This window comes from Electrophorus electricus, chromosome 12 (assembly GCF_041902795.1).
Source record: "Electrophorus electricus isolate QZ-2024a chromosome 12, ASM4190279v1, whole genome shotgun sequence".
In the NCBI taxonomy this organism is placed as follows: domain Eukaryota; kingdom Metazoa; phylum Chordata; class Actinopteri; order Gymnotiformes; family Gymnotidae; genus Electrophorus; species Electrophorus electricus.
Window position 1 is genome coordinate 14,613,271 of NC_137508.1, and position 21,859 is coordinate 14,635,129.

General features: G+C 39.5%; 2 protein-coding genes across 2 annotated transcripts; one reads left to right on the top strand and one right to left on the bottom strand.

Moving 5' to 3' along the window:
* Window positions 1-873: 873 nt before the first annotated feature.
* Window positions 874-6,681, bottom strand: bfsp1 (beaded filament structural protein 1). The gene is given in 12 exon segments (XM_035531620.2): window positions 874-1,424; window positions 1,547-1,658; window positions 1,660-1,751; window positions 1,754-1,820; window positions 1,822-2,054; window positions 2,691-2,785; window positions 3,364-3,546; window positions 4,043-4,158; window positions 4,794-4,886; window positions 5,561-5,658; window positions 6,066-6,119; window positions 6,372-6,681. Coding segments are annotated over 12 exon segments (1,758 nt in total). The 3' UTR covers window positions 874-1,119.
* An 11,977-nt stretch (window positions 6,682-18,658) lies between these two features.
* On the top strand, window positions 18,659-21,650 carry prokr1b (prokineticin receptor 1b). The gene is made up of 2 exons (XM_027023860.3): window positions 18,659-19,296; window positions 20,582-21,650. Exons 1-2 carry the CDS (start codon window positions 18,836-18,838, stop codon window positions 21,276-21,278), a joined length of 1,158 nt encoding a protein of 385 aa, XP_026879661.2. The 5' UTR covers window positions 18,659-18,835; the 3' UTR covers window positions 21,279-21,650.
* The last annotated feature ends 209 nt before the right edge of the window (window positions 21,651-21,859 follow it).

Consider the following 21,859-nt stretch of genomic DNA (forward strand, 5'->3'; position numbering starts at 1 on the left):
TTTTCAGTAACGTATGAGAATTAATTGTGCTAAGTGAGTCTATTATTAATAGCTCAGTTCTTTTCATCATGACTAAAGAGGTTATGTAACTCATATTAACATTATTTCAGCATCAATGTACGGGAGTTAATATTTCAAACTTGTTTGTACATTTTTAGAGCTGGAATTTCCTTTCATCTTGTCTTTATATCTAAAAACACTCTGGGCTGTAACAATGTTTGCAGATGCTTCCCTAGTAATTATGTTCTATATTTGGAAGTAAGGAAGACTACTTTCTAAGTGAGGGAGACTAAAAACAAAAAACACAGATTCTCATTCTCTCTCATTCTGTGCATGGGAGAGTAGATTATGCAGGGGGGACATGTGTACTTCACCAGGTCACCTTCATGAAAAATGGAGGTCATCTCCAGCTGGTGCACATAGAGGAGCACCTTCACTAGGTGGTGGGGAGGGGGAAAGAGAGAGAGAGAGAGAGAGAGAGAGAGAGAGAGACTGCAGAAATGCAATTTGATAAACAAAAATATAAATCCTCTGGTTTTGTGCTTGGGTTTGGTAAACTACACTACACTTTACACACAAGTCCCTTAGCACTGTTATATATAGAAAAAAAAGGTTTTTGAGTGTATTACCTAAAGATCCATAGGCATGTGCTCCAAGAGCTTGTGCAAATTGTGAAAATCAAACCACAGAAAAGTATTTTGGGATGCTTGATTTTTATTCATAAATCAGTTAATACACAGCAGGACAGTGTACTTAGCAATTACCAAGTTGCCAATTGAACTAATATAATGACTGAGTCTCTTGAACTCACTACTAATGAACTCTTGAACTCACTACTAATTGAACTCGCTTACTAAAGGTTGGGGCATGTTAAGAATATACTTTTGAGGGCAGTGGCAACATTTGAATTAGAAAGCAGCACTCACTTATTTTAACTTAATTTGTCAGGTGAAAAATCTCTTCTTTTTTTTGGATACTCCCCAGTTTCCAAACAGTAAATATCAGAAATGTTGGCACAGGCAGGTAAAGCAGCACGGAGTATAACATGGCAGAGCTGGAGATGAAAAGGTAGGCATGGGATGTTGAATGTGTAGGGGTTATTTGTTTGTTTTTCTTGGTTTATTGTTTTTTGGGCATTGACCAGGAGAATCCTATGTGTCCTGGTTTCCATGCTTTTTTTCTAGTCTTCACAATCATGGTCTTGATCACCACAGCTGTTTCCACATAGCCTTTCACTTTATTGTCCAGTGAAAGCTTCTCCATCACCTCTATGACCTCCATCTTCTTTTAGCTCATGGAGTTTGGGTGGATGGAGTCTGGCAAGGGTATGGGTAGAAGCTCCCATTGCAGCTCACCATCCTCTGTGCTCTTTTCACTGTGTTTGTCGTCAGAAGGCTGGCTGGGCTCTGGAGCTGGACAGGGGTCTAGGGTGGGGTAGGAGCCTCCCTATGAGCTAGGACATAGTTTGGGGTCAGGCTTTGGCATTGGTGTGGTTCCTGGGTCTTCAGCTCTGTGGTGGTCTGTTAACCCCCCCCCCCCCCCCCACCCTGTGAGGGGCTGGGAGCAGTGGAGGGAGGTTGATGGTCATGAGGCTTATATGGGGGAAACATGTCATGGCATATGGTGACCATGACACGGCCAGCGGAGGGTGTGGACATGCAAGAAGCAAGGGTCCTGGTAATTAGATTCACCCGTCACCAGGATGAAGCGGCCCTGGGTATAGAAATCTGCAATGGGCTCTATGGGCACCATCGGATGCAGTCACAGATGATGTTGCACAGTGTGTCCAAGGCCTTGCTAATCTGAGCACCGTCAGGCACAATCCTCGCCATCCATACCCTTCCAAAGAGGAGCACACTCCTCCCGCTTCACCTCCCCTTCTGCCTCTTCTACTCCTCTTCTAACCTCCTGGATGCACTCGCCTGCTCTATGCTCCTCCTGTCCACTGTCTGTCATTTCTTTGGAGTTGAGCTCCTTCTTTTTGCTCAATTTCTTGGTCAGATTCTTCTGGAGAGGCTTGATGTTTGCAATGTCCTGGATGGTTTGGGTGATATCTGAGAATGAAACAGTTGACAACAATAACCATAACAGAACAGACTAAAGCAAACAAAGCAAAAAAACAAACAAACAAAAAAAACAAATAAAAAATGATTGTGATAGTCACAATCAGTAATCAAAAATATCAGAGGTTTATACTAAGGGAACAATCCCAGAACTCTTATAAAAATATAAAATCTCCAAGTAATGCTAAAGGCTCAACAGAAATGTCCATGATTTGTCAAGTCTCTCAAGACATCTATTCACCCATTTGTTCACATCACACTCAACAAAATTATCTGATTCATTACAGACCTTATTTATCCAGAAATGCTGTTATAACTAAGATTTATCAAATTTGATGTTTAAAGGCTAAAATCATGATCAGTTTAGCATGTGATCATAAAACATGCACGATGGCAAAAGCACACTGAATCCTTCTTTTTACCCACTTAAAACCACTGTTGCTTTACAATCACAGTAATTAGTCACACAATTCACACTCGCTCATTGGAAAAGGTCAGTATCATGCATCATCACTATCAGCAGCTGCGCTCTGATCTTGGATAGCTACACAGTTACAGAGTTGCAGCTCTCTCCCAGAACACAAAAGAGAGAGCCATCTACTGCCCCCCCAACCCCCCTTTCCTCACCTTTTCCTTGCCTGGTGGTCACGGTGGGACTGTGAGTGTATCTGTAATTGGTAGCGAACAGACTAATGGGAGTTCCAATTATAGCCGAATTCAATCTGTGAAAGAGAGTGAGAGGCATGAAATCACAACAAGGGAGTGCACACTGAACATCAGTGATAGGTGTTCCAGAGTGGGTTTCAGTAGGGTACAAGTGGTTATGCTCATGAGTACTAGAATTACTGTAGAGTTCATGTTGTGTAGAATCCAAGAATGTTGTAGTAACATGCAAATAATCCTATACTACTTATGAATAAATACATTCATTATTTTAAATTTCATGCTGAATTCCAGAGCTACAAACATGGCATGAACTTTCTGTATATAAAACACATTGGTTTCACCCACTGAAAAAAATATAGAAACAATACTTTAGTTGGGTTCCTGGGACAGCCATAAAAACAACATCTAATTTGGGTACTGAGATTCTACTGCCATCCTGTGGCTGGTACATGTAATCAAGCAATGCTATTTTCCACTGGTTTAAATGCACATTCAGCTTAACAGTTGCTACTGACTATATCCAATAGCATAAAAGAGTCATGCATGTAGACATACATGTACCATCAGCAAACTCCAATAACAGGGCAAGGCATGACTGAGAATGGACTATGCTAGTTAAGGGTTCCTAACTCACCTGCTGTCTTCATTTTCGAAAGTCCTCTTGTATTGCTCCAGCACATTCTCCAAGGAGGTCTGGTACATAGCCAGCTGCTCGGCCTCCTCGATCTCCAACCTGAGGGCCTGGACCTACACATTGTTGAGCTGGATTTCATCTTCGTAATTCTCCTGCGTGTTGATAGTTTGCTCCAGCACTGATCTATGACGATGGTGAAAGTGGCGTAGTTTTCCAAATGAGGTATGAGGTTATATATTCGCACAAACACGTGTAATTTATTTCTTTGTGTGAGCATGTTCAAATGTCAGTTTACCATCAATTTATTTATGTGGCTTGCACTTTTGTGCAGTTTTTGGTGGAAAAAAAAAATTAATGCATTAGTGCATTGCATAATTAATAAACTGTATATGTATATAAAAGACTAACAAACTGCACATTCACTGTCCTGTAGTCCTATACTTAGCTCACTTTTGCTGTTGGGAGATTATAACAGTCTTCCTAAATTAAGACAATTTTTGCTTGAATAAATACATAAATACTTTAATATATACATTGCTTACACTTTAGGTTCACCTGGATGCCACCATATGAATATTAATAAGGCAGGTTGCTCTTCTAAATTATTTCAATTGATCCCTCCCAATGGATGAGTTTCTGAGAGGGGCACCCTCAAGTTTAGTCGTTTCCATGGTGATTTACCTCCGTTCACAGCCTCTGCTTTTGCGCCTGCAACTGGCAGAGAGCGTTCTTGTACTCGTCTAGCTGGCCCTGCAGAGCAGGAACTTGCCTCTGAGCTATGAGCCTCTCCTGTTCCTACTTGAAAAGAGATACAGAGAGTAACCCGAAAATAAAAATAACATAACCACCCTATTAAAAAGATTTTTAGCACATAAAAGAAGCTTAGAGCCTGTATAGATTACAGGAATGCTGAACTAATTATTATAGTACATTTTATCATAACAATAACCATGATTATGTGGTTAAGTTGCGCAGTTTTGTTTCCTTTGGTAGCATGAGATTTAACATATAACGCAGTGACTAGAACAGTTATGAAAATCTGATAAATCTAACCGAATTAGTATTTCCTATGATAAAGTGCATTTTATGTTTATTTCAGAAGTCTTCACAGAACACTAAATAACAAATGCCTATTTCTATCTCTCTTTCTCGTTCTCTGTCTTTCTTCATAACTGCAGAACGAAGCTCCAAAGGTCAAATACATTGGACACTGAACATAAGCAGTACGGTTACATTTTTGGCACTAGATCAAAACTGGTGACGAGTGTCACTGCAGGGTGACACTAATCATAGCCACTACATTGAATGCACTGATCATGCTGACCACGTCTGTTCTCTCCCTATGTTGCCAGACAGTAACATCCTTCAGCACCAACCACTACCACCCACACATACACAGCTGAACCCCTGCTCTAACCCAGCATTTTTACACCACCTCAGCACCCTATTTCTGAAACCCCCATTGACAAAATTGGCATCAGAACAGACTTATAGTTGATCTGGTGAAGGATGTTAAAGTAGGTCTTTTATCACAGCAACAGTCTATGAAGGACAGAAGGGCGGTTATGCAGTTGGGTTATTATTGTTTTAAACATGGTACAATTTGAATTTGCACATTAATAAAACAATTTGAAAATGTAAACATGCATGCAATGCTGGCTAGAATGCTACCTTTGTTGTCAAGATAATTTAGACATATATTCATATATTCACAAACACAGTATACACATACACAGTACATATTCACATGATAGACTGCAATGGGCATTTCTGGATTAGGGTTGCTCTGATGTGGGGTTTTTTTTGTTTTGTTGTTTTTTTAACTAAATAGTTACTAAGCAGCATGGCTGTTTAAGATTATAAAAGGACAGTTCACTTCATGGTGACCTTTCAGTTCAGTAGGGTCACAGCAGATATTACAGCCAGCTCTTTAAACAACCTATCATGTTACAGTGGGTTTTGATTATAGCATAAATGTATGGTGAGCATGATAGTATTAATTCAGCATATACTGATATAGTGAATGCATACAATTGAATGCAAGTGAATGCAAGACACATCAGAGTTTCTGACATTTAGTGTAGTTTCTTATTCTATATACACTTAGTTCAGACTGATCAGAAGCTGAGCCCAAAAGGATGCGTAATAGTTTGTCTCCATCCTTGACATATCATTAGCCAGTCTTATAGCCCCATACCTTTTTATGTATGTCTATTGTGGAGTTGATGTCATCCTGCAGGAACTGGGACTCGATCTGATGCTCCAGGTTCCTCAGAAGCATTGAATCTGCCTCTTGCAGTTTATGCAGAAAATACATGTGAAGAGATCAAATGCACACTTTTGAAGGAAGAATACTTTGCTTTTAAGAGTGGAGGGGCATGTGTGTATGCGTGCATGCGTGTGGGCGTCTATGTGTGTGTCGGCTGACAGTAAGAGGCGCAACCCTGGAAAAAAAAAATTGTTGCTTTTCTCCAAGTAATGAGTAACGCATATCTTGAAGTTGACTGTAATCACCCAGACATCCTTATGAGGGTCCTAGCTAATTCAGCTTCTTATTAGCTGTGCTATATTACGGTTCCATTATTACTTCATGTTTCTGGATGCAGACTGAGTTCAATTTCCAGTGGGAAATTAAAGGGCTACATATGGAATGGCAAATGAAAAACTCTCAGCTCAAAGAACATTTTGACACTTTAATACATTATTGAGTTGCTCCAGAAGTCCATGAAGTTTGCTCTTAGTCCTGCCATTCATTTCTGTACTTGTGGGAAACAGAGATTTAAAGGTTTTATCTTTAATAACGACAGATAATTTTTGCATCTTGTGGCTGTTTTGGCTTTTCAATAATGTCCAGTATGGTTTTCATCATGCCGTTCGTAAATCCCCAGTCAACTAGTTGTAAAGTTAAACATTCAAATATAAAATGAAGATACAGACTTCAAAATTAAAGATAATAGTTGGTCCTGTCCTTTCTTGCAGGATAATGTTAACAAGCATTATTGAGGCACCCTCAAGTATTATTGAGAATGTCTGCATGCGCTGTCTTTTGACGCTGATATGTTCGTTGAAGGCCTCCTCGAGCCCGGCTGCTTGCTCCATGCGCTGCAGCGTCTCAAGCTGCTCGCGGAACACGGCGTTCCGCTGCCCCAGCACGCAGGTCCTGTTAATGTAACATGCAACGCGACTATTCAGTTACTGTAGGTTTACACAGTCGGTCTTAGATCCGGCGGAAGACGTCTCTTGATCCTTGTTGCTAGGATCCTCGAAGACATCAGAGCGCTTTTTGCGCACCTCTCGCAGATACCTTGTCTTGAACATGCTGAGCATCCTAGTCTTTTCAGTTGCTCGTCCCTACAACACATTTAGGGTTGGAAAACTGGTGCTTATATCCTGTGATACCTAATACTATAGTGAACGCTGCCTGATATGGACCGCTGTGATAAACCTAATGGTTTTAAAGCTTTCGTTTTTCGCTGCATTGCGTTTGGATCATTCCAGTAGCGTAGTTTGCTAAGTTCACGTGGTAGATCAGTTCAAGAAGGGAAAATACTTTACTTTTCCCCCTTTGCATCGTTTCTGAGAGAAATATTTACAAGATTCCCAGTTTACTTTTTCGCTTTCAGTGATGTTTGGACACATTAAAACGCACAGAGAAAGTTACAGCGATGGTCAAGATAGCTACAAAACTGAACTCCTAAGAAGAAAAAAAGATATAACTTATTCATAAAATATGAATGAATTTTTTAAAAAGGTGCGTTGTATCAGATAAGCAAAACAAGCTCCATAATGCAAATGACTGATTTACAACAGAGGGGAGATTTATAACACTATACCCATGTGAGTCTCTTGTCAGTTATTGGTCACTAAAGATGTCTCCTCTTAGAAATCAGAGCGAGATCAACACAAGGGGTTTATGCCCTCCCTTCAGTTAGGAAATGGTGCCTTCCTGGTTTTGATCTAATTCAAGCAGAAAACATTAAGTCCTGAACTATGCAGCGCGATGCCTGCTCACTAAAGGTCACTCAGACTAAGCACATTGAACGAAAGAAATCTTGGATAAAGATGGTACAAGACTCTTTCTAGACCTTTCTAGCCATTTTTCCAATGTGATCTTATTTTTCTGGATGGCTTGGGAGCCCGTAGCTTGAACTCAGCTGAAAGGCATTGTGTGAGTGAATTATCATGACTGGGGCTTGGAGGCTGCAGATGTGCCCTAGGCAGGGAGTAGCAGGCTACTCTATGTCACTGTGCATCATCATCAGGCTGGGGCATCCTTCAGTGCCTCGCCCCAAAACCTTGTAGCTGATGGTGCTTCTCCCTTGTAGAGCAGACCTTGTGCTTGGGAAGGAACATCTTTGATCTCTTTCAGTGCAGTGGACCATAGAGGAGACAGGCAAGGGCGTGTGTTGAGAATCTTTGGCTTGTGTGCAGTATGGGAGGAGGTTATTTTTGGTGCTTTTTTTTTTTTTTAAGGTTAACATAGAATTGATATTTGCCAAAAGGTAAATGTCAAACATACTAGTTTGTTGTAGGTCAGCATTCTCAGATACAAAAAGCATGAGAATTATGAGCTCTCTCAGTCTCTGTATGTGCTGTTCACATTGTTATCTTGTATTCACCATTCACATCAAGCTACAGGACACAACAATGCATTAAAAACTGGTTCATGTTATTTGTACATTCTCTTTCTCCCCCTCTCTTCTACTCATCATTTCCCCATATCAAGTATTATTCTCCATGAATTCTGAATGTCTAAAATAGATAATAGTACATTTAGTGTTTTATATCGTTTAATGTTATCTGCCTAATTTCTTACTTTCTATCATGCTAATGCTCACAGCCCACCTGCTGTGTGTTTGCCCTCTCCCCTGTAACAGAATCACTTAACTACTTTTAATGCACTGTTACTCTGGGGTAAAACCATAGCTATTGAGTCTCTGAAGTAATCCAGCAGCATGGTTTTGTTGGATGCAGAGATCATAGAAAGGCATCAGGAGAGGGTGAAAAACCATGGTTAACATAGGTGTAAATATTAAATATTTTAAAATATTTTACAGTTCTTACAATGTGTGTCAGCATAAGCAATTCAACTGTCTGAAATATATAGCTGCCAATTGTAAAACATTAAATTTTGGCCACCACTCTTTATCAACAATTGTTACGACCTCGTCTAGGCTCCAGGCCGTAACAGGAAATGTGAGGAAAATGGCTAAGCAAGTGTGTAGTGGAAATGAAATCAGATTGCAACATACTAAAGTAGTTCAATGACAGCCAGTGTATTGTTCAACAGACAGTGTGATATATACAAGAGACAGTGTGACACTGGACTATAACGTCAGGAGTGACCCACGCCAAATTAACAAACAAATCCACACTAGAAACAAATAGACACTCACTCAGCCTACACAGACAACATAAAATATACACACAACTACACTTACTAACTAAGTGGAAAACACAGATCAAACCCATATGCCACACAAAATGGCAGTCACTCCCTACTTACCAGTGAACACACAACAAAAGGAACAAAATTGAATATATACAAATATACAATGGCAAAACTAACCATTAAGGCAAGGACAAGAGCAAAGTCAAAACTGAAAGCAAGGTCATACAGTAGGTCAGTTATCACACATTATTAAACAAATGTCTCAAACAAATATCACTGCCTTCCTCTCTCTGCTGCCTCAGGGCGAGCATCTTGTCTCATGATTTGCTGCAAACATGAAACTGTACTGAATTTTGGAACTGGATCAGGAGTGGGACACGCACCAAATAAATACAGGATGCAATCCCCTCGTAAGAGTGAACCTCTAAGATCTAGAATTCACAAAACAAAAACATCCAATTAGCACCTAGACAGAGCAATAGCCACCACATTGTCTATGCCCTTCTCATGCACCATGTTTAAATTAAAAGCCTGAACAATTACAGCCCAGCACATCCAACACTGATCCAACACTGCGTTAGCCATGTGCTGGAGGAACACTAGAGGGTTGTGATCAGTGTAAACAGTAACAGGATACATACTGCCACTGAGGTACACTTAGACTGTTGTAAAGCAAACAAAACTGCAAGGGCCTCTTTCTCTACTGCACTGTATGCTATCTGGTGCTTGTTAAACTTATGTGAAAAATAACAAAGGGGGTGATCAATCCCACTGCAATCCTCTTGTAGGAGGACCGCACCAGCACCAATCCCACTAGCATCAACCTCCAACTTAAATGGTTGACTGAAATCAGGGGCGGCAAGAATGGATGTACTAATTAATAGAGACTTTACAGATCCAAAGGCTGCTTGACAGGCTTGTGACCACAGAAAGGGAGCATTTTTACAGAGCAAATTTGTAAGGGGTGACATCATCAGAAAAGTTCTTACAGATGCAGTGGTAGTAGCCTGTCACACATAAAATGTCTATGTTGCCTTTTCATTAGGGGAGGAGTAAAGGAACATATGGCTTGCACTTTGACATTTAGAGGGTGCACCGTACTATGTTCAACAACTTTTCCAAGATAGGTGATCTCACCTTTACCAAACTAACACGTTTCCAGATTTAGAACAAGAGAAACTTCTTGCAATTTCTTAAAAAGTCTCTAGTACCTGCATATTATGATCCCAGGTGTGAGTATAAACTACCACATCATCCAAGTAAGCTTCACAGTTAGTCACATCACCCAGTACCAAAGTCCTTAGCCACTGAAAGGTGGATGGAGCATTTCAGAGACCAAAATGCATGACCGTAAATTGGAGAAATACATCGAGTGTGGCAAAAGCAGATATTTCTGATGCACAAGGGGTGAGTGGCACCTGCCAGTAACCTTTCAATAGGTCATGTTTACTGACAAAAACAACTGACCCAATACAATTGAGGCAATCTTCCATTCTATGCATTGGAAATTAGTCTGGGATGGTAAGAAAATTATGATAATGATAATTATGTTAATATGATAATCTGTACAGAGATGAAAAGTACCATCAGGTTTTGGTATGAGCAGACATGGAGAACACCACGGACTACAATTAGGGACAGTAAGACCATTTTCTAAAAAATATTATGTTTCTTTTTACATTATAGAGCGTTTATGGGGGTTTAGGTGGTATGGGTGTTGTCTGATGTGTGGACGGGATCCTACCTCTATATCATGTTGCAGCACAGAAGTATGAGTGGGGATATCAGAAAACAAAGAGGGGAATTTATCTATAAGTGCAGTTAAGTCAGCCTGAGCTGCCAGACAACTTTTGCAGAAGGGCTTGCAATGCAAGGGAATTGGGGAGACGGGCACAAGGTAAGCAATTCCGGCCAAGATTCAGGTCATCTTGCTCAGGTAAATATTCACTGGTCACTGTGGTGGTAACTACTGGAACAGACACAGGAGAAGGGGTTTGTACAGTAGCAAAGTGATCTGATTTAGGTGAGTGCTGGTGGTCTACATAAGGCTTTAACAGGTTTATATGACATAGATGTGATTTACGTCGATGGTCTGGGGTAGCTAATACATAATTAGTGGGAGATATCTTTGATTTCACAACATAGGGGCCAGAAAATTGTGTATTAAGAGAACCTGAAATGGGGAAAAGGGCCAGCACACGATCTCCTATTCCAAAAGAACATGAGATTGTTTTCTGATCAAACCGAGATTTCATAGCTGCTTGGGCTGAACATAGGTTTTTGCTAGCCAAATCACGAATGGCGCACAACCTCTTTCAAACTTTATTGACAAAGTCACTTGCATGTGAACTCAAAACCGAGGGAGGAACAGACAGCCACTGTTTGTACAGTATCTTCAGGGGACCTTGCACTGATCAACCAAAAAGCAGGGTGTTTGGACTAAAGCCAGTAGTTTCCTGCACTGCATCCCGAATGGCAAACAACAACAAGGGCACTCTCTCATCCAAATTTTTATCAAAATCATGACAGTATGTTTTTAACATATTTGTGAAGGTCTGGTGGAACCTTTGTAGGGCTCCTTGGGACTCTGGATGGTAGGCGCTAGACACCTGATGCTGAATCTTCAATTAGCTAACTACTTGTGCAAACAGGGTTGACATGAAATTAGAACCTTGGTCTGTCTGTATGCATTTAGGTAAACATAATGTGGTGCAGAACTTAATTAACGCTTTTATTATAGCCTTAGATTCAAAGGAACGCAGGGGAATGGCCTCAGGGAACCTGGTAGCAGCACACATAAGTGTAAGGAAATAGCTATTTCCGGTGCAGGTCTTGGGCAAGGGACCAACACAATCTACTAACAATCTCTCGATAGGCTCAACGACAACTGGTATAGGGCAAAGTGGAGCAGAAGGGATCACTTGGTTAGGTTTTCCAACCATTTGACAAGTGTGACAAGAACGACAGTAATGAACTACGTCACTATTCACAGAGGGCCAAAAGAAATGTGACAAAATGCGCTGTACAGTTTTCCTAACTCCTAGATGTCAAAAAAGTGGATGTTCATGAGGCAAATACAAAACATGAGACCTAAATGGCAGCGGAACAACTATTTGGTGGACAGCCTCCTACCGCTCAGTTACAGTAGATGGACACCAGATCCTCATTAATACACCATCTTGAATGGAGTAGCACTGTTGCTGAGTGGGGGTGCCTCTTTTCCCTTCAGACAACTCAAAACAGTACATAAGGTATTGGTTTGCCCTTTGTGCAGACATCAGCACAGCTCAATCTATAAACTCTGTCGAAATAGGACTAGACAGAACAGGCTTATCAATAGCAGCACACACATTGTCATTGTTGGATGCTGAGATAGCAGGCTTAAGGACGGAGGGATCACTCATAAACATGTCAGCCAATGACAGAGTATTCCCAAATTATCACACACTATTAAACAAACATCTCAAACAAATATCACTGCCTTCTGCTCTCTAGCTTCTTCTTCTTCCTTTTATTCCTCCTTGGGGTTGGCAGAGTCTTTTCTCATGATTTGCTGCAAACTTTGCACTGGAATGTGGAACTGGATCTGGAATGGAGCACACACACACACACACACACACACACACACACACACACACACACACACACACTAAACCACATGCTCACTCCACAGCAAACCTTGTTATTCATAATCTTTAAACCACCAAGATTAGAATTTAGGTATTAATATTAAAACCCATTTTTCTCTCACTACTTGTAGGTAAAATAGTGGGAAATTAGAAGGTACTTGGACTTCAAGGGATTAATTCAATACTGATGTGTTTGGTTATGTGTGCAGCTCCTCTTGCTGTTTAGAGTTGCTGCACAAGGATTATTATAAGCTGTCCCACTCATTATGAGGAAGCAATTGCTGGCTTGTTTAAGCAGACATGGCAATCTTCTGTTCTTCTCTCCACTTTTACTTACTCTGTGTTCACTGGCATTGCCCATCTAAATGCATCCAAACTGTGTTTAGACCCTGTACATTAATGCCAACTGACATTCTCCTGCCTTTTGACACAGGTTCTCAAGTTAACCTCAGTGCACATTACAGCAGGCTCAAGCCTTTAACTTGGTATGCTGTATAAGGTATATGATTGAAGCATAAGTACATACTGAAATAAACATATGCAACTGCATATAAGAATAAATTGTAAAATGGAAAAAGTTAACTTTAACCATTGTTTATGTGTGCATATTAATCAATAACATTATTATATATTGGTTATCCTCATTCAATAATAATTCATTCCCTAATATACTTGTTCTTCACCCTCTACATGAAGGCAAACAATGTTAAAATCAGGCAAGGACATCACTATACAGCAGCCAAGATTTAAAAAAAAGTATCAACTGTGGAAATCAGTATTGCCCTGCTTGAATTACTTATATTGAATTACTTATTTACTTAATTACTCATGTAATTAATATGAGGTGAATTGTTTTGCAAAGCTGGCTGTGAAAATGACAGAAGAGAATATGCAGCACAAACACCAAAAACAGGCTTCCCCAATGAGAAAACCAAAAACAGGCTTCCCCAGTGAGAAAATCAAGAGACCCAAGACAGCATTTCAACCACCACTGTCAAGTCCCCAAGGCAGCAAATTAGCAGCACACCACAGAGGTGACAAAAGAATCCTCACCAGAAAGAAGCAGGGCTGCAAGGGGAAAGTAGTCTGACATGCTCAAAAATGGAGAGCAAAAGTAAACTAAATCTGCTCAAAAAATTGTATTTTCTAAGCAAGAAGGTTGAGGGCTAAAAGAAAAGCCAGAGGAGTCCCCAAGGAATGGATGGGTAAACTCTGGCAGGGGATGGAGGAAACCTGAGCAGGCCTGAGGGATCTTGAGGTGCAACTCAAAGCCGTGAAGAAGCTTGAGGAGCAAGAGAGAAAAGAGACTCCAAGAGACAGCTTTTGAGGTCTCTACCTGAAACAGTTGATTTTGTTTCCCCCCAAACATTTACCAAATACAGACCACCAGGGTGTCAGCTGCTCTTAAGTATTCAGGAGGACAGATGTGACTATTTACCACTGATTAAACTGGAGCTTGCCTGTAGCTCCCTCAGGTGGCTGAAGTAGGCCTTGCAGATGGCCCAGCCCTGGGTTGAGCCTTGCAAATACTCCCTTAACTTTCAATCATAAGTTGCAATCATATCAAGATACCCTGACAATGATAAATATTTACAGCTGTTATACAAGTGTTAAATATAAATACACTGTAAATAGCAAACTCATGGGACAGGTTTAAACACAAAAACAGGATAAGAATTCACACAAGTTGCAAGGCAGTTACTGTAAATAATGACAGACACTCAAGGGTAGCACATCAGGATTATGAACAGGCATCATGTCAGCAAAGTCCTGAGGGTGGGAAGGACTATATCAGGGATAGTACATCATGTTCATGCACTGCAATCACATCTGGAATCAGGAAGAGTCATAACAGATTATGTTTAGTGCACACAGTAATTAATATGTTGTATATGTGATAATGACAGCACCTGCCCAATTCACTGTCAGTAAATGTGAATCATCAGATAAGAATGGTAAAGTGACAGCACCAGCATCTCAGTTTACCATAATTCAATAGATAGTTAATAATAGGTTAATAAAACCTATTAACCAATGACATGACTAAACAAGCTGGTCTTTGGCAGTTGCATTCTAGGTTAATTGAAACTTTTTATACACCTACTGGAATATCCAGATAATGAGGCATTACAGCACTCTAATCTAGGAGTAAATAGATAGGGCAACATGTTTGTGTAATGCATATGGTTATTGTACAACTGCATTCCAGGAACAGGCAAAAATAGAAACTTGATGAAGCCATTGTTTCCTCACAGTGAGAGTTGATTTAACACCATCTAGCATCATTTTTATATAATACTTTAAAATGTTCCCTTATTTACCACAACAAAAAGATGAAAGGAAGGTTGAACACCCTTGATTTATTCTCAGAATAGATGTGCTTTGAAGAGTATATATTCATAAGATTTAAAATGCATTTGGTGGTGGACATGGTGGTGGTGGTGGTGATAATGGTGGTCATGGTGGTGGTGGTGATAATGGTGGCCATGATGGTGGTGGTGGTGGTGAATATGGTGGCAATGGTGGCCTTGGTAATGCTGGTGGTAGAGGTAAAGGTGGCCATTGTGGTAACGTTGGCCATGGTGGTAGTGATGGTAATAGTGTTAATGGTGAGGTGGGGGGCTTATAACCAAGTACATTAAATGAAAAATTAATCTCTATGAGGGAGAGAATAACTTTGAATAAACTGTATACAATACATATGAATAGAGAATATCACTGGATAAGAAATGCATCTGATGTCCTTATTCTTCTATATTCTATCCATTAATCTACAAATACATTTTTGGTACAAGAAAAAAATGTATTCATATTATGACATGTCACTCATTTGATACCTTGCATGCACTAGGTAGAGCAGTATGGACTCAGCTAAACACAAGTGAAAAAGAGCCTGCGGCAAAAGTAACATGCTGAACAACTCCCTCAGGCAACCTGTCCCTCCAGACAAAAACACTGTCCTGAATGACAGGGAAAGATTGAGTGCATGCATAAAATGGACATGGGTACCCCTCTAGTTAATACAGTTTCATCATCATGTAGGTAGACTTTAAACAATTGTAAGGCCTTAGTATATAAAGTTTTCACTGGTAACTTGAGGGTTTGTCTATAAGGATCATGTCCTTTCAGTGCCTATCGGTCCTTTAAGGGATTCACTGATGTTAGTGTCTGAAAAAAAAAAACTGTTGGAAAAAAATCAATACAATCTGAAAATAGCAGCAGATTATATAATAAATGAGCATGGATGTTGGTGAAGTTTTAATGTGATCGTATGGGTATTATGTAAGGTCTTGGCAAACACCTTTTGCTCTGGGCTCAAAGTACTTAAAAAAAAAATCTGAATCAAATGCATGTGTCCTATTTCTAAGGTTTACTCTTTAATATTTCGTTTTCATTTAATGAAATTCACCCAGATGTTTGATTCCCTCTTTTGTCTGAAGGAACTCGATTCCTTCGCTACCTATACATATCATTTCTCAGCAAAATAATGCATGCTTCGGTGGCACAATTTATGTAAGATGTGCATGCTCTCAGTGATTACACTTACCTGTATTTATTGACGCTTTAAATAAAAATGTGTATGGACTTATCCTGTTTTGTCAGTTACAAGACGCGGAGAATATATAAAAACATTATGTAGCCAACCAGATAATAAAATATTTAAATTAACTAAAGAGATTTCTGCATAGTTTGCAACAAGAAAAGATTTTATACATGTACATGTATAAAACCAAGGAAAATAATATAATTAAATATCGCACTATTCTACTCCTCCAAAGAAAGAAAGAAAGAAAGAAAGAAAGAAAGAAGGTGGTGGGTAAGAGCGCTTGGCTCAATTCGCCAACAAATAATATTCTGTTATAGTTCGCCAGAAGAGCGGGGGGAGAGAGGAGCCTTATCTTCTACCGTCTCACGTTAAACGCGGATTCGTAGCGTTTTCCTTTCACAGATACAGCCTAGGCACAAGGAAGTTATTCTCCGCAGAAAATAACAAACCTGTATTCGTGTGGAACTCGACTGTACTCGTCTGTAGTGTTTAGGCACAACATTACAAAACAATTTGGTGCTGAAATCCATCCTTAAAGCCTGAATAACGCTGAAAAATAAAAGAGTAACAGTCCTTTGGAAACAAACTTTGAGTAATATATGTTCCCGTCTCCCTCTTCTTATACTGCAAAATTTGGTCTTCATTATTATGGTAAGTCTTCCTTTAATAGTACATTCATAATTGCTTTATTATTCCTTTATCATTTTGAAAAGCGTTTGAGATGGTCATTGCGATTCTGTAATGCTTTGCATGCTCAGCGGGTGTGTGGTTAACCGAAAGGCTCTACGCTGAAGGTTATTTATCAAACTTTAAATCATGACGTAGATTTCACATACTGAAGTTGTTTATATACTTAAAGTGTTACCTTGTTATTGAGATGGGGGTAAGGGGATTGGGGGGGAGTATTAGAAAGCAAAAAAATAAAGCAAATAACTCCTCATCTCATACGGACATATAAACAGTTTTGAACGACAGGCTGGATCAGTTAAACATGAACAAAATTCACCCGGTACTGGTACAGTGTATTTTAATTTTATTTTTGTATTGATTCAGCCTCTGAAGTAATATAAGCAAAAATAAGTATCTATATTTAAAAATAATTATATATAATTTATATGGCTTTATTGCATGCCACATTTTATTTGTGTTGGTCTTTTAACAGTAGACATTGTCAAAAAAGGTCTTGTCCAGAATGTCTAGATCCCTGTTGGGCAGATTGAGGGTTATATTGCCAGGGAATGCCTCTCAGATATGGTAGGAAGAGAAAACCTTCAGAGGAGTCAAGACTATTGGACATATACAGGATGTTGGAAACAAGAGAACATGTACAATATGAGTACAAGGCAGATACAGACTAAGAATCAGGATTGGAATTCATGCACTGACCGTATATGAGGCTGTTTATGTTCCACAAGGTTAGGAAGTTCATGAGGTATGTCAGACAGATTGCCATATAAAAACTCAGGAGATGGAGCATTAGATGAAGTAACTGTAGGCTGGCAATTGTCACAGCAAGCTGTTCGGTAGAACAGGGAACAGTTAAGAGTGATTAAACAAGCCTGTTTCCAAAGAGATATAAAATCAGCAGCATGGTCCCACAGCTGGATCTCAGACTGGTGTCATATCAGGCTGCACTAGAGCAATAGTTTGGAGACTGTTTTTAGGGAGTACACTGGAAACAGACAAAGCAGACTGTTAGGTATGTTTTGAGCACACATACTTCATGCATACTTAATGTATGTGAAGAGAGACTGAGGCAAGCATAGCTAAAAGAGATAAACAAAAAATATATAGAGCCAGAAGTTGATAGGCATCCTGTGACGTTGCTGGCCCTCGACTTCACTTTTATTGTCGACTTCGACAGTAGACTGACCTTATGGGGAAAATAAATTAAGTCAGTGTATAGATTTAGTTATCAATGTCTTTTGACATTAGATGTTATTTATTATCCAGCACTAATGATCACATATTTATCCAATGCTGTATCAAAGGCCAAGAACATATATTATCACAGCAATGACTCAATAATTTGATATTAATTTCCAATAGATATTAAATGACCTTGCTCTTAAGCAAAAGGCAGATGACTACAATAAGATCAGTTCATCAGAGCTGTTCCAGGGTCATTCATTCAGTATGATAAAGTCCTTGAAATTCATCATATCAGCCAACAATTATTAATAATAGATGTAGCTATATTCAACAATTTAGAGATGCTAAAAAATAATTGTCTAACACAATTATATCGTAGTGGTGAAAAATGTTCAAAATTTTATTAACAGTAATATAAAATAATACAATAAAATACATTTTGACAGATGAAGATTTACAGCACTTTACAATAGCTGTACTGGTACTGTGACTGCCTTAGACAGCACGCTGAAACTGATGTCTGCCACTCAATGTAACCTAATTTAGTCAACCTCATCAAATACACTACTTTGTTTTTAATGTCAGACTTAATTTTAAACCATGCAGTAAGTGAAATAGTAAAAGCAAAGAGTTCTAGAAAGAAAAATCATTAGTAAAACATATAATGAAAAAGGGATTGTGGTAATTTATGTTTAATGCTAGTCTGTATATTTACTTTATGCCCTAAATTCCCATTCCATTACTATAGTTTGCTTGTCATTTTTAAAACTGTCAAAACTGTTATATTCACTCATGCATTTACTATTACAGGTATTAAGTTTCCTTTAGTTGGTCTACAAGAATATGGAACCTGTCATGAAAAGACCACTGGGCTTTTCCATACTGGGCTGCATTGGGACCACTACCTCTGATACCTAATGTGAAATGATTCACCTACATAATAAAGATTTGAGTCAAAAGATTAAGAAAATTAATAATTAGAATTAAGAATTTTAAAAATTGTGTCATATATCTTCAATAGGTATCTTTGTCATGGAAAATATCACACGCTTGGCATCAGGCTTTATGGACCCTCAAAGTCAATTAGCCACAGATGACCATGAACCCTTCATAGACCTCTATGACATGGACTATGGGGTGCCAGCCGAGGAGTTGCCCGACACCACACAGGGACTGGCCTATTTTGTGGCTACTATCGTTATCGGGGTGGTGCTCGTCTGTATCATGCTAGTGTGTGGCATTGGCAACTTCCTGTTCATAGCCACCCTAGCCCGCTACAAGAAGCTACGGAATCTCACCAACCTCCTGATTGCAAACCTGGCCATCTCAGACTTCATCGTGGCTGTTGTGTGCTGCCCTTTCTTGGTGGATTATTATGTGGTGAAACAGCTGTCTTGGGACCACGGTAAAGTGCTTTGTGCCTGCATTAACTACCTCCGAACTGTGTCTCTGTATGTGTCCACCAATGCCTTATTGGCCATCGCTGTGGACAGGTTGGTCAAATCAGATATCCATATCCCCTCTGGTGGAAGATGTTTGTGTTGAGAAAGTCAGCCCTGGGCCATGACTCACCATAATGCATTTAAAATGAAAAATACCTGTTGCCTAATTGACACCTAACCACATGTGACATTTCCCCTGGACATTTCCCCAGCATTCACAGCTAGTTCTTCACCAAATAAATACCTAGATGTGAACACTGAATGCTAAGAACACAAGAGTCAAGCTGTGATGCTAAAACCACTATTATGTGTTATCAATAATGTCCTGACAAAACACCAGTGAGTATGAAAGCTCACAGTGAGTGAGCTTTCATATCTTTCTTTGTGACAATGCATGCAAAGCATTTCACTGATGGTAAAAACCATTTAGCCATACTGTCCATGAAAGAATGAAAATGAAAGCACTAAAAAAATCTAATTTTATGCGGGGAGATGGAGCTATACAGCAGCATATTAAAATAGCAAAATAGCAATGTATATTAAATTGTTTTGCTACCCATTCTCTGAGATTGACTTTGCAAGGCACTTACAATTTCAAAACAGACATGTTTTTTAGAGCACCATTTAGCATGCAACAAGTAGCTTTCAAATTTTGTCAATATATATAAAAAATAGCTTGTTTGTTTGCCAAGAAATTCCTGTAGATTATATTGCTTGTAATAGGCCTTACCTAGTATGAGTAATAATATAATAATATTACACTTTAAAGTAAATATGTCAAAGTATACTGGAAGATCCCACACATTAGCAGTAGAGTTTATCAGTTTATGGGCCACAGAATAACATGAGACAGTGGAACAGAAATCCTGAAGGAAAGGTCAGCTTTTTAGAGGTTACAAAATTACTTCCTATCCTATGCTGTATTGCACTGAAAATGCTTACCATGTAAACATGTGTTGTTTTCTAATCAATCAGTCTTTGAAGTTTCCCCTGCTTCTTAAACTGATTACAGTATAGGTACCATATCATCATAACAAAACAGAGGCCATTTGAACTTCATAGCAGACCATTCAACACTAATGAAGGTTATAGACCACACATAGTCAGCCATAATTGCACATGAAAACATAGACAGCACAGGGCCATCCACAATTGCACACTGCACAGTAGGAAATAGAATTTTAAATTAAATTTAAGGACTCAGTTTAAAGAGTCTAATCTGATATTATGATGCATCATTAAGTACAATTGAATACAGAGTTCCACTCTAAAATGGAGTGCAGGGAGATATTTTCAAATGTTAACTGTGAAACTTGTGAACTTCTCTCCTTTCTAGGTATATGGCAATAGTTTACCCCTTAAGGCCCAGGATGAAACATCAAACTGCCTACTGTCTAATCACTGGTGTGTGGATTGTTCCTGTTCTCATATCCATACCTTCTGCCTACTTTACTTCTGCAACCAAAGTCCCTCATGGGGCCAATCACAGCAAAACCTTCTGTGCTCAAATCTGGACAGTGGACCAACAGCTCTACTACCGTTCCTACTACCTCTTCATCTTTGCTGTGGAGTTCCTCGGCCCGGTCCTTGCCATGACCCTATGCTACGTTCGCATCTCCAGGGAGCTCTGGTTCAAAAGCGTCCCCGGCTTCCAGACAGAACAGATCCGGAAGCGCTTTCGCTGTCGCCGGAAAACAGTCATGGTGCTCGTCGGAATCCTCACAGCATACATTCTGTGCTGGGCACCATACTATGGATACACCATCCTCCGCGATTTCCACCCGACCCTTATCTCCAGGGAGAAGAACTCACTGGTGGCTTTCTACATCATCGAATGCATCGCCATGAGCAACAGCATGATCAACACCTTCTGCTTTGTCAGTGTGAAGAACAACACAGTGAAGTATTTAAGGAGGGTTGCGCTGCTCCGCTGGAGGTCCACCTACACCTCAAAGAAGACAACGGATGAGATAGAGGTGGGGACACTATCCATGCCCATGACTATGGAGATTGACTGTATACAGCTGAGGTGAAGAAAAAAAATACCTTGAAAATTCACAACCATTTTATGCCACTCATTAAATGATTAAAGTGGACCTCAAGACATATGGCAAAGGCAATGTTTATCTAGTGGTAATCTTGTGCATTTTAAACTGTACACTATTTTTAGTGATAAAAAATGTGCAATATTTATGTTTTCAATATGTTTATAAATCCTCCCAGTCAGATTTTTTTTTCTTTTTCTTTTTGATACTGTTTTGGGGTGCATGTGAACAACTGCCTCAGAATGGTTCCTTATGGCATCATTATTAAATATGCAGTGAGGATGTCACTATACCAAGAACTGATGAACTTTGTATTTCTTGAAGAACACGAGAAGTGGATTTGATTTATCTCCAGTAGAATTACAATTCTCTAGTTATTTTACTGTATCTTGTCTTCTTGTGCAAGCAATTAAACCAAATAAATTAATTCTTGAGAAAAACCTTTTGTGCCACCTTAGAGCATGAGTGATGTATGTTATTCAACGAATCACTTATTGATGTAACATTTCTGCTGGCCCGAGTGGCAATGGGCGTGGAGCAGGATGCACAGACTCCCTCGATGAAGTGAC

Bases quoted from the DNA above. Each gene is read 5' to 3' on its own strand.
- prokr1b (XM_027023860.3), top strand. From the start codon at position 18,836: ATGGAAAATATCACACGCTTGGCATCAGGCTTTATGGACCCTCAAAGT. The intron at 19,297-20,581 runs GTTGGTCAAATC...TCTCCTTTCTAG, and splicing joins TTGGCCATCGCTGTGGACAG to GTATATGGCAATAGTTTACC.